The 13396-nt window shown below is 43.6% G+C and overlaps 2 protein-coding genes across 2 annotated transcripts; both read left to right on the forward strand.

Moving 5' to 3' along the window:
• Positions 1-400: 400 nt before the first annotated feature.
• On the forward strand, positions 401-7081 carry cfap77 (cilia and flagella associated protein 77; the record flags this gene model as incomplete). Its single annotated transcript, XM_079161889.1, has 7 exons — positions 401-517; positions 1612-1719; positions 2026-2128; positions 3394-3637; positions 3706-3811; positions 3903-4004; positions 6959-7081. The coding sequence occupies exons 2-7, from the start codon at positions 1657-1659 to the stop codon at positions 7079-7081; spliced, it is 741 nt and encodes a 246-aa protein (XP_079018015.1). The 5' UTR covers positions 401-517; positions 1612-1656.
• A 3018-nt stretch (positions 7082-10099) lies between these two features.
• On the forward strand, positions 10100-12521 carry barhl1a (BarH-like homeobox 1a; the record flags this gene model as incomplete). The annotated part of the gene is made up of 3 exons (XM_079161470.1): positions 10100-10475; positions 11373-11571; positions 12323-12521. 3 exons carry the CDS (start codon positions 10100-10102, stop codon positions 12519-12521), a joined length of 774 nt encoding a protein of 257 aa, XP_079017596.1.
• Between the last annotated feature and the right edge of the window lie 875 nt (positions 12522-13396).

Raw genomic sequence — 13396 nt, forward strand, 5'->3', positions numbered from 1 at the left:
GTCTGGTGAAGGTCTTTAGTCTCACACGTGTGGAGGTCTGGTACCTTCAGGAGCTCAGCTGATGTCCTCCATGAGAGAAGAGTTCTCCAGTGAAGGCTTCACGTCTCTTTGTGCTCATCAACTCTTCTTCTATCCTCTTTATTTCAGTCTGTTTGTGTGAATGTAGCTGAACTATAATAAATATAGAGATATAATAACTCCCTTTAAGGATCAGCTGATCCTCCGTCAGCTTCAGAGCAAAGGACGTCTCACGTCTCCTCGTTTCCTCTCTCCTCGCTAGGTTTCCTTGCAAGGAAGGAAAGGACGCAAGTGAAGGAAACGGGGATGCAATTAAGAGACTTGGGATGTACCCCATGTTTTTCAGTCCCTGAACGCAGCACCGCTCTCTGCTGCCCCCTGCAGGCCGCTTCCGGTCTCACTCTGACAAACGTCATTGTGAAACTTCCGGTTTTGTTTACATTTCAGCGTCCTGTTTCCATAGCAACAGATCGGCTCGACCACGGAGGACAGGAAACAGGTGATCGTGTTTATATATAACTTATATCTATAAATATCTCTATCTATATGTTTATATATAACTAATATCCATAAATATAAATATCTATATGTTTATATATAACTTATATCCATAAATATAAATATCTATATGTTTATATATAACTTATATCTATAAATATCTCTATATGTTTATATATAACTAATATCCATAAATATAAATATCTATATGTTTATATATAACTAACATCCATAAATATAAATATCTATATGTTTATATATAACTTATATCTATAAATATCTCTATATGTTTATATATAACTAATATCCATAAATATAAATATCTATATGTTTATATATAACTTATAAACATCTATCTCTATATCTGTGTTTATATCCGTAATTATCGACTAAATAACGTGTTTATGAGCAGAAATGTTCATATTAAGTTAACAAATTAAACATATTAAAGTGTTTATGTCTTCAGAGAAACTTTGTGACTTTAATCAGATTTAAATGATTAAAAGAAACAAAATCTGTTTATTCATGAAAACGGTTGTTTTCAATGTTTTTATTATATATATATATATGATAATATATATAATATAATAATATATATAATATGATAATATATATATAACATAAATAATATATATATAATATAAATAATATATATATAATATACATAATATATATAATATAATAATATATATATAATATAATATATATAATATAAATAATATATATAATATAATAATATATACATATAATATAATATAAATAATATATATATAATATAAATAATATATATATAATATAATAATATATATAATATAAATAATATATATATTATATAATAATATATATATAATATAATTAATATGTTAATGATCTATTAATATGTTTATTATCTGTAAAATAATCAGAAGCTCATTAAGTTAAGACTCGTTGTTGTGACGTCATCATTAATAACTTATTTAAATAAATAAAACATCTTCACACTAAAGGGTCACTTACCAGGTTTCTGAGCTTTCAACTGTCTTCATCTGGATCAAAAGGCAGTAAGTGGCCCTTTAGTGGAGGATCGTTAATAAACGCTTCTAACTGCTGTTACAGACAAAACTCTTCTTCATCATCTTCATCATCAGCCACAGAGGAAGCATGTCGTCACCCAGAGTGGGCGTGGTCAGAGACTCCATGTTGACCAATCCGCTGCACATCAAGGTAAACAAAATAAAGTCTTTTATTGTGAAGGAGCTGGGGGAGACTTTTACTGTGAAAGGGCTGCAACGTTTTGCTGTCAGTTAACTTAATGAATAAAAGATATTTATGACGATAAAACACATCCTTTCACCAGCTGTGGATGATGACATCACACATTTGTAGTGAAGTCATAGTGAGACGGAGGGGGCAGCACAGACCAGCTGTTCAAGAGTCCCTGAACGCACCACTGAGGAGGGTTTAAAATGTTACGCTACAGTCTGTTGATGATGAAGATGATGATGATGAGGTCCTCCCTCCTGTGAACAGGCACCTCTGGGTCAGGCCCGGTCCAGAGGTCTGTCACTTCCTGGTCCAGAGTTCACTTTTGGAATCAGCAGCGGCTCGCTGGGAGATGGAGGCGTGGCCGAGGGTAAGCCCCGCCCACTGTGATCAACAACAACACACAACACACATGTAGCATGTAGCATCAGCACGTAACATTAGCATGTAGCATGTAGCATTAGCATGGAGTATTAGCATGTAGCATTAGCATATAGCGTTAGCATGCTCCTCTCCCAGGTCTGGCTCCTGAAGGGGGTCCGGATCATGAACCGGTCTGTTGTAGCCTAACAGGTTGGACCCAGCAGCCCGCTGTGAGTCCTGGTTCTGGTTCTGGATGGAGGTCCAGCTCTTCAACTAAATGTCTTTGGATTTAATCCAGAAAATAAACTAGTTTATCAGGTTCCATCAGAAGAAAACAGGACGACACACGACCTCTGATGGGTGTGTGAGTGAGAGTGTGTGTGTGAGTGTGTGTGTGTGTGTGTGTGTGAGAGTGTGTGTGTGTGTGTGTGTGTGTGAGTGTGTGTGTGAGTGAGAGTGAGTGTGTGTGAGTGTGTGTGTGAGTGAGAGTGAGTGTGTGTGTGTGTATGTGTGTGTGTGTGTGTGTGTGTGAGTGTGTGAGTGTGTGAGTGAGAGTGAGTGTGTGTGTATGTGTGTGTGTGTATGTGTGTGTGTGTGAGTGTGTGTGTGTGTATGTGTGTGTGTGAGTGTGTGAGTGAGAGTGAGTGTGTGTGTGTGTGTATGTGTGTGTGTGTGTGTATGTGTGTGTGTGTATGTGTGTGTGTGTATGTGTGTGTGTGTGTGTGTGTGTGAGTGTGTGTGTGTGTGAGTGTGTGTGTGAGGTTTAACAGCGGTCAGCTGTCAAAGTGTGTTTGCTTGAAGGAAACATGCCTTCAGGCAACCATCACTGCTGTCACACACACACACACAGGTCTGGTGTGTGTGTTGTACTTCTGTCTTTGTGAGGACAATTTCAGACTTTTATTTCATGGTTTTATATTAATACTCTCGTTGGTTTAAGAATCACTGATTATTATTCTGCTGCTATGAACCACAACCATCTGAGACTAGAACCAGGCAATGGTTCTGGTCTCAGGTGGTCTGGTTCTGGTCTCAGGTGGTCTGGTTCTGGTCTGAAGTGGTCTGGTTCTGGTCTGAGGTGGTCTGGTTCTGGTCTCAGGTGGTCTGGTTCTGGTCTGAGGTGGTTCTGGTGCGGATTTACTTCCTGTCCCTCGAGTCCAAACTCAACCTGGAGTTTTCAGTTTTCAGTTTTTTGTTGATGTGAAAGTAAAACCTTGCGGCGAGGGCTGCTGGGAGTTGTAGTCTCTGAGCGCTGTCCCCGTCTCTCCTCAGCTCTGTCCAGCTGGAGGGTTCAGTCCCAACGTGGAGACTCTGCTCCTCACCGACCGCTCCTTCCGGACTTCGTGTCTCTGAACCGGGACGCGGTGAAGTCCGGCCTGGTGACGTCCAAAGAGCAGAGTCAGTACCGGGCTCAGAGGGGCAGGGAAAGGAGACAGAACCCCGCCCCCAAATACCAAGGGGGCGTGGCTTCACGGCGCGTGGCGGTGCCCGACATCACACACGGAGTCACAACCAGGTGGGAACCCCCCCACTGAGCTGATTATTAGTTATTGATGGATGGTGACTGATCGATGTGTCCGTCAGGCTGTCGTCTCCGTTGTCCGACCTCATCGCTCATCGGTACGCTCAGCGCTGGAAGGACGAGCAGCTGAGCAGGAATCTAACCGACAACCACAAACAGCTGCAGAGGGTGAGAGCTTTCAGTCAGAGGCCATGGTCATCATCCCGTGGAGCACGGTGTGATGTCATCACACTTTCAGTATGAATGTGTGTGTTTGCAGGTGAAACCAGGAGGTATCCCTGAGACCAGGACCAGTCTGCTGAGGAGGAGCAGAGCTCTGCCCGTCACACACACACCATTCACTCTACCGACCTCCACACAGGTAACGACTCACTGATTCTATCCAACGACTCAATATCTCTACCTGTTCAGGTACTCTGTTCTCTACCTGTTCAGGTACTCTGTTCTCTACCTGCTCAGGTACTCTGTTCTCTACCTGTTCAGGTACTCTGTTCTCTACCTGTTCAGGTACTCTGTTCTCTACCTGCTCAGGTACTCTGTTCACTACCTGTTCAGGTACTCTGTTCTCTACCTGTTCAGGTACTCTGTTCTCTACCTGTTCAGGTACTCTGTTCTCTACCTGCTCAGGTACTCTGTTCTCTACCTGTTCAGGTACTCTGTTCACTACCTGTTCAGGTACTCTGTTCTCTACCTGTTCAGGTACTCTGTTCTCTACCTGCTCAGGTACTCTGTTCTCTACCTGTTCAGGTACTCTGTTCTCTACCTGTTCAGGTACTCTGTTCTCTACCTGTTCAGGTACTCTGTCCTCTACCTGCTCAGGTACTCTGTTCTCTACCTGTTCAGGTACTCTGTTCACTACCTGTTCAGGTACTCTGTTCTCTACCTGTTCAGGTACTCTGTTCACTACCTGTTCAGGTACTCTGTTCACTACCTGTTCAGGTACTCTGTTCTCTACCTGTTCAGGTACTCTGTTCACTACCTGTTCAGGTACTCTGTTCACTACCTGTTCAGGTACTCTGTTCTCTACCCGTTCAGGTACTCTGTTCACTACCTGTTCAGGTACTCTGTTCTCTACCTGTTCAGGTACTCTGTGTACTACCTGTTCAGGTACTCTGTTCTCTACCTGCTCAGGTACTCTGTTCTCTACCTGTTCAGGTACTCTGTTCACTACCTGTTCAGGTACTCTGTTCTCTACCTGCTCAGGTACTCTGTTCTCTACCTGTTCAGGTACTCTGTTCACTACCTGTTCAGGTACTCTGTTCTCTACCTGCTCAGGTACTCTGTTCTCTACCTGTTCAGGTACTCTGTTCTCTACCTGTTCAGGTACTCTGTTCACTACCTGTTCAGGTACTCTGTTCTCTACCTGTTCAGGTACTCTGTTCACTACCTGTTCAGGTACTCTGTGTACTACCTGTTCAGGTACTCTGTTCTCTACCTGTTCAGGTACTCTGTTCACTACCTGTTCAGGTACTCTGTGTACTACCTGTTCAGGTACTCTGTTCACTACCTGTTCAGGTACTCTGTTCTCTACCTGTTCAGGTACTCTGTGTACTACCTGTTCAGGTACTCTGTTCTCTACCTGTTCAGGTACTCTGTGTACTACCTGTTCAGGTACTCTGTTCTCTACCTGTTCAGGTACTCTGTTCTCTACCTGTTCAGGTACTCTGTGTACTACCTCTTCAGGTACTCTGTTCTCTACCTGTTCAGGTACTCTGTTCTCTACCTGTTCAGGTACTCTGTTCACTACCTGTTCAGGTACTCTGTTCTCTACCTGTTCAGGTACTCTGTTCACTACCTGTTCAGGTACTCTGTGCTCTACCTGTTCAGGTACTCTGTGTACTACCTGTTCAGGTACTCTGTTCTCTACCTGTTCAGGTACTCTGTTCACTACCTGTTCAGGTACTCTGTGTACTACCTGTTCAGGTACTCTGTTCTCTACCTGCTCAGGTACTCTGTTCTCTACCTGTTCAGGTACTCTGTTCACTACCTGTTCAGGTACTCTGTTCTCTACCTGTTCAGGTAATCTGTTCTCTACCTGTTCAGGTACTCTGTTCTCTACCTGTTCAGGTAATCTGTTCTCTACCTGTTCACCTGTTCAGGTACTCTGTTCTCTACCTGTTCAGGTACTCTGTTCTCTACCTGCTCAGGTACTCTGTTCACTACCTGTTCAGGTACTCTGTTCTCTACCTGTTCAGGTACTCTGTTCTCTACCTGCTCAGGTACTCTGTTCACTACCTGTTCAGGTACTCTGTTCACTACCTGTTCAGGTACTCTGTACTCTACCTGTTCAGGTACTCTGTTCACTACCTGCTCAGGTACTCTGTTCTCTACCTGCTCAGTTACTCTGTTCACTACCTGTTCAGGTACTCTGTACTCTACCTGTTCAGGTACTCTGTTCACTACCTGCTCAGGTACTCTGTTCTCTACCTGCTCAGTTACTCTGTTCACTACCTGCTCAGGTACTCTGTACTCTACCTGTTCAGGTACTCTGTTCACTACCTGCTCAGGTACTCTGTTCTCTACCTGCTCAGGTACTCTGTTCACTACCTGTTCAGGTACTCTGTTCTCTACCTGTTCAGGTACTCTGTTCACTACCTGCTCAGGTACTCTGTACTCTACCTGCTCAGGTACTCTGTTCACTACCTGCTCAGGTACTCTGTACTCTACCTGTTCAGGTACTCTGTTCACTACCTGTTCAGGTACTCTGTGCACTACCTGTTCAGGTACTCTGTTCTCTACCTGTTCAGGTACTCTGTTCACTACCTGCTCAGGTACTCTGTACTCTACCTGTTCAGGTACTCTGTTCACTACCTGTTCAGGTACTCTGTTCACTACCTGTTCAGGTACTCTGTTCACTACCTGTTCAGGTACTCTGTTCTCTACCTGTTCAGGTACTCTGTTCACTACCTGTTCAGGTACTCTGTTCTCTACCTGTTCAGGTACTCTGTTCTCTACCTGTTCAGGTACTCTGTTCTCTACCTGTTCAGGTACTCTGTTCACTACCTGTTCAGGTACTCTGTTCACTACCTGTTCAGGTACTCTGTTCTCTACCTGTTCAGGTACTCTGTTCTCTACCTGTTCAGGTACTCTGTTCACTACCTGCTCAGGTACTCTGTACTCTACCTGTTCAGGTACTCTGTTCACTACCTGTTCAGGTACTCTGTTCTCTACCTGTTCAGGTACTCTGTTCTCTACCTGTTCAGGTACTCTGTTCTCTACCTGTTCAGGTACTCTGTTCACTACCTGTTCAGGTACCTTCTGGTGAACATAGTGGATCATGTACTAGTCTTATCAGACCTCCTCTCTCCTCCTCAGACTGCTCCTGCTCTCGACACCTTCAGGAACCAGGAGGCTCGTCTCCGGGCGTTCAGAGCTCATCAGTCAGACTCTGTGTCCAGGAGAGGAGTTCAGGGTCTGGGGACATACAGTCTGGACTGAGGAGGAAACATGTTCAATATCAACAAATAAAGAAGAAGAACATCTTGATAAATCTGTGTGTTGCTCTCATATCAATGTTATTTAATGTTTCACAATGAAACACGAGCTGTGATCATCGGATGGAACCGTATGAACCTGAACCAGCTCTAACTATAGACCTGAACCAGCTCTAACTATAGACCTGAACCAGCTCTAACTATAGACCTGAACCAGCCCTAACTATAGACCTGAACCAGCCCTAACTATAGACCTGAACCAGCTCTAACTATAGACCTGAACCGGCTCTAACTATAGACCTGAACCAGCTCTAACTATAGACCTGAACCAGTCCTAACTATAGACCTGAACCAGCCCTAACTATAGACCTGAACCAGTCCTAACTATAGACCTGAACCGGCTCTAACTATAGACCTGAACCAGCTCTAACTATAGACCTGAACCAGCTCTAACTATAAACCTGAACCAGCTCTAACTATAGACCTGAACCAGCCCTAACTATAGACCTGAACCAGCCCTAACTATAGACCTGAACCAGCTCTAACTATAGACCTGAACCAGTCCTAACTATAGACCTGAACCAGTCCTAACTATAGACCTGAACCAGCTCTAACTATAGACCTGAACCAGTCCTAACTATAGACCTGAACCAGCCCTAACTATAGACCTGAACCAGCCCTAACTATAGACCTGAACCAGCCCTAACTATAGACCTGAACCAGCTCTAACTATAGACCTGAACCAGTCCTAACTATAGACCTGAACCAGTCCTAACTATAGACCTGAACCAGCCCTAACTATAGACCTGAACCAGCCCTAACTATAGACCTGAACCAGCTCTAACTATAGACCTGAACCAGTCCTAACTATAGACCTGAACCAGCCCTAACTATAGACCTGAACCAGCCCTAACTATAGACCTGAACCAGCCCTAACTATAGACCTGAACCAGCTCTAACTATAGACCTGAACCAGTCCTAACTATAGACCTGAACCAGTCCTAACTATAGACCTGAACCAGCTCTAACTATAGACCTGAACCAGTCCTAACTATAGACCTGAACCAGCCCTAACTATAGACCTGAACCAGCCCTAACTATAGACCTGAACCAGCTCTAACTATAGACCTGAACCAGCCCTAACTATAGACCTGAACCAGTCCTAACTATAGACCTGAACCAGTCCTAACTATAGACCTGAACCAGTCCTAACTATAGACCTGAACCAGCTCTAACTATAGACCTGAACCAGTCCTAACTATAGACCTGAACCAGCCCTAACTATAGACCTGAACCAGCCCTAACTATAGACCTGAACCAGCTCTAACTATAGACCTGAACCAGCCCTAACTATAGACCTGAACCAGTCCTAACTATAGACCTGAACCAGTCCTAACTATAGACCTGAACCAGCCCTAACTATAGACCTGAACCAGCCCTAACTATAGACCTGAACCAGCCCTAACTATAGACCTGAACCAGCCCTAACTATAGACCTGAACCAGCCCTAACTATAGACCTGAACCAGCTCTAACTATAGACCTGAACCAGCCCTAACTATAGACCTGAACCAGTCCTAACTATAGACCTGAACCAGCTCTAACTATAGACCTGAACCAGTCCTAACTATAGACCTGAACCAGCCCTAACTATAGACCTGAACCAGCCCTAACTATAGACCTGAACCAGCTCTAACTATAGACCTGAACCAGCCCTAACTATAAACCTGAACCAGTCCTAACTATAGACCTGAACCAGTCCTAACTATAGACCTGAACCAGCTCTAACTATAGACCTGAACCAGCCCTAACTATAGACCTGAACCAGTCCTAACTATAGACCTGAACCAGTCCTAACTATAGACCTGAACCAGCCCTAACTATAGACCTGAACCAGCCCTAACTATAGACCTGAACCAGCCCTAACTATAAACCTGAACCAGTCCTAACTATAGACCTGAACCAGCTCTAACTATAGACCTGAACCAGCTCTAACTATAGACCTGAACCAGCCCTAACTATAGACCTGAACCAGTCCTAACTATAGACCTGAACCAGTCCTAACTATAGACCTGAACCAGCCCTAACTATAGACCTGAACCAGCCCTAACTATAGACCTGAACCAGCTCTAACTATAGACCTAAACCAGCCCTAACTATAGACCTGAACCAGCCCTAACTATAGACCTGAACCAGCCCTAACTATAGACCTGAACCAGCCCTAACTATAGACCTGAACCAGCCCTAACTATAGACCTGAACCAGCCCTATCTAGTCTTAAATGTGAGGGTTTCTGCCTCCTGGACTGAAACTAGAAGCTGGTTCTACAGAAGAGGAGGCTGATGATAACTGAAGGTTCTGGTTCTTGTTCTACTCTCATCGATACCCTTATTGGTTCTTTATTACTAAATAATTGCTTTTTAATATTTTATTTAAAAAAAGTAAGAACAGAGTTTAGAAATGACTCTTCTGAAAACAATGTTTTCTCAATGAACGCTGTTTATTTAAATTCTGGAGGTTTTCAGTCAGTGAAGGACGATCCTCTAATTTATGTTTTTTTCATTTTGAAAACTCATAAGATCAGAAAATAGATCATTTATTTTTATTGTCATATACACAAACACGAGATGTGACCTCTGCACCTGAACCAGCCGAGCGTAGAGGGAGCCAAGGATCGAACCGTCGACCGTGCAGACGACCCTCTGAACCGCTGAACCCAGTGCGCCACAATCAGGTGTTAGATTATAATATGAAGCTGTTACCTGGAGAATAAAAAGACACACACACACACACACACACACACACACACACACACACACACACACACACACACACAAATTCACACACACACACACACACAGTCAGCAGGATGAGCAGATTAATAAATCTCTCTCTCTGTCTGTGAATCTGATCTTTTTGAAACCGAGCTGCATTGGAGACGACGTCGATGACGTCACAGTCCAACAGTTCCTGTTGAACACCTGAGACCGAGTCCTCAAACTCACCTGAGTCCTCGCGGAGAGATGGAGGAGGTTTCTGCCTCCGGAGGCTCCGGGTTCCTCATCGACTCACTGCTCTCCCTCAGGCCGCCGGGCGCGCTCCTCTCCCGGGCACACCCTCCGGAGCTCAGCCCGGGCGGCTGCTCGGCGCCTCCTTCCCCGAGGAGAGAGCCTGTTCTCCGGCTGCAGTGTACGCTGCCGCCCGGTCACCAGCAGCAGCCCCGCATCGTCGGCTCCTCGTTCCTCATCCGGGACATTTTAGCGGACTACCGGCATTACTCGGACCCGGGACTGGTCTACTCGGACCCGGGACTGGTCTACTCGGACCCGGGACAGCAGTCCGGACCGGAAGAAGACTTTCAGGATAGAAGTGTGAGCGGCTCTGACAGTGAGACCAGAGGTGAGACTCCAAACACTGACTTCATCATTTTAATGAAACATTAGTGATGAAAACGAGACAAAGTGAAATAAATCCTTTAACCCGTTAATGTGACCAGAAGAATTTTTACATGTTTTAATATAATAACACATGTTCTGATGAGAAATAAAACCAATGATTTCATATTTTTGTCTGATTTAAAACTCAAAAACACTCAATGTTTTTATTAAAATATGAATAATAACAGTTTGTGAATATGAATGTATTTGTTCTGTTGTTTCGATCACATCCTGTTACATTAATGATTATTAATGATTATTAATGATTATTAATAATCATTAATAATCATTAATGATTATTAATGATTATTAATGATTAATGATCGTTTATTTATTGTTATTATTGTTACACGTTCATCTTTCTTGTTTTTTATTGAAATCAAAAGGAATTCATGTGTTTTTATTGCTTTTGATGGTTTTAATAATAATTATTGAGGTGAGCGTTCTATGATGATGAAGATGAGGAGTCATGATGTAAAGATGAAGATGAGGTCAAAGCGTCTGAACGTGCTGATGAATGTTAAAACATTTCTCTTCTCATCCTTTTAATTTACAAACTGAACCTTTGGGGGTCTCTCTGAGACCTGAAACCAGGTCTAGATCAAAACCTGACCCCCCTATGACGTCACCGCTTTACCCTGAGATCCAGTTTAACATCCAGTCAGACAACAAGGAGACTTAAAGTATTAAAGATTGTGTTCTGATCACATTCATATTCATTTCAGAATATTTAATATTCATGTTTTCAGTTCAGAAAACGGATCCAGGACCTGCTCAGTAATAAGTCCAGGACTAAACGCTCACTGACCAATCACTGACAGGTCTTATGTGATGTCATGTCTACCTGTCAATCACTCAGGGGGCGGGGCCTCAGACCCGGCGGCGGAGCGTCTGAAGAAACCTCGTAAAGCTCGGACCGCGTTCAGCGACCAGCAGCTGTCGAGGCTCGAGAGGAGCTTCCAGAAACAGAAGTACCTCAGCGTCCAGGACCGCATGGAGCTCGCTGCCTCACTGAGGCTCAGCGACACCCAGGTCAAGACCTGGTACCAGAACAGGAGGTAACACACGAGACCTGGACCCAGAACACTAACATATACAGGACTCACACGAGACCTGGACCCAGAACACTAACATATACAGGACTCATACGAGACCTGGACCCAGAACACTAACATATACAGGACTCATACGAGACCTGGACCCAGAACACTAACATAAACAGGTCAATTTAAAATATATAACTTTATAATATAAAAGATTTTGCAGCTAAAGACCAGTTCACCGTCACATAAAGGACGGAACACCAGACGGGTCAACGTTAAAGCTACCAGAACAAAATAAAGATGATTTGAGTTCTGAGACATTTGCTGATGAATAATGAACGCAGTGTGTAATTAATGATTCATAATCAATGCAGAATGATTTATTATTCATGAATCTATTGTTATTGCTCCACGCCCACAAAGAATCCTGTGCTGTGATTGGCCGGATCGTCTATGACTCATCATTTGGGTCGAACGATCTCGACTTTATTCAGAACTTATTGTTTTGAAGGATTTCTTTTGATTTTTCGACCAAAGAGATAAAAGATTTAATATGTTTGATTATAAAAAGATCTTTAAATGTTAAAATTCATCTTTTTCCGTAGACGTTATCTTGTGTGAAAGAAAATAAAATGTTCATCGACGATATCTTTTATAAATACACTAAACATCAGGTTTAACCGTTCAGGGCTCAGATCCTGTATGTTGTGACATCATTAATATAAAGATGATTCTGAACATGTGATGAATCGTTTTCCTCCCACAGAACCAAGTGGAAGCGTCAGTCAGCTGTTGGTTTGGAGCTGCTGGCTGAAGCCGGCAGGATGTTCCTGCCCACACACTTCCTGTATCCTCATGCCCCGCCCACAGCGGACCTCTACCTGTACCGAGGCCCCGCCTCCCACCACCAGGTCCCGCCCCTGCTTCCTCGAGTCCTAACCCACAGCGGACCACACCCCCACTGACACCGGCTCACTGGTTTCTACAGAACGTTTGATTGTTAAAGTGATGAAAGAGACTTTGATTGACCCTCTTCAGCTGCAGGATGTTCGTGACGACATGGTCCTGGTCTCTGGTTCTGTTTCACGACTCAATGCCGGTTAGAGGGACCAGTTCCTGGAACTAAACCTGGACCCTGGTCAGGAGGTTGAGGTACTTTCAAGTACTGGAGGCAATGACGTCGCTCATGATTGGTCGAGCAGGTGTGACATCACATCACGTTAAAGAGGACCACTGGTTGTTCAGGTCGAGGCTGGACCAGAAGATAAACAAAACCCGGTTCTGTCCTTCATGTCGGACTCAAACTTCAAATCTGAGACACGAAGACGCCTCGTTCAGTTTTTCGTTGTTTCTCTCCGTTACGGTTGGTTTTGTATTTTGAATGTTTCTGATTAAACAAAGTGTGAAAGAACTGAAGAGTCTTTATGGATTGTATTTTGGTCCTTTAAGGGTTTTAGATTGGACTCATCTGGTACTTGTTCTGGTTTCATGGGGTTTGGTAAAGTCCTGGTTGGTCTGGACTCACGGTGACAGGGGTCTGGTCTCTGACTGGTCCTGGACTTAGTCCTGATCTCATGAGGCTGACTGGGACTCTGTTGGGTGTTTGGACTCTTCTAGAGTTCAATCAGCGGATTGTTCCACATGTTTAAAAAGAGAAACAGAACCATCTGAGTTCATTGATCAATAATTTGATCAGAAGGTTCATTAAATCAGATCAACAGATCGATCAGCTGATGAAATATTAATGATGTTAAGAGACCAGAAGCCTTTTCTCTTTAACAGAAACTCTTCAACCAACTGAGCTTTTAAACATTTTAATATTTAGAGTTGTAGAAATAAC

Source organism: Pholis gunnellus, assembly GCF_910591455.1.
Source record: "Pholis gunnellus genome assembly, chromosome: 6".
Classification (NCBI taxonomy): Eukaryota; Metazoa; Chordata; class Actinopteri; order Perciformes; family Pholidae; genus Pholis; species Pholis gunnellus.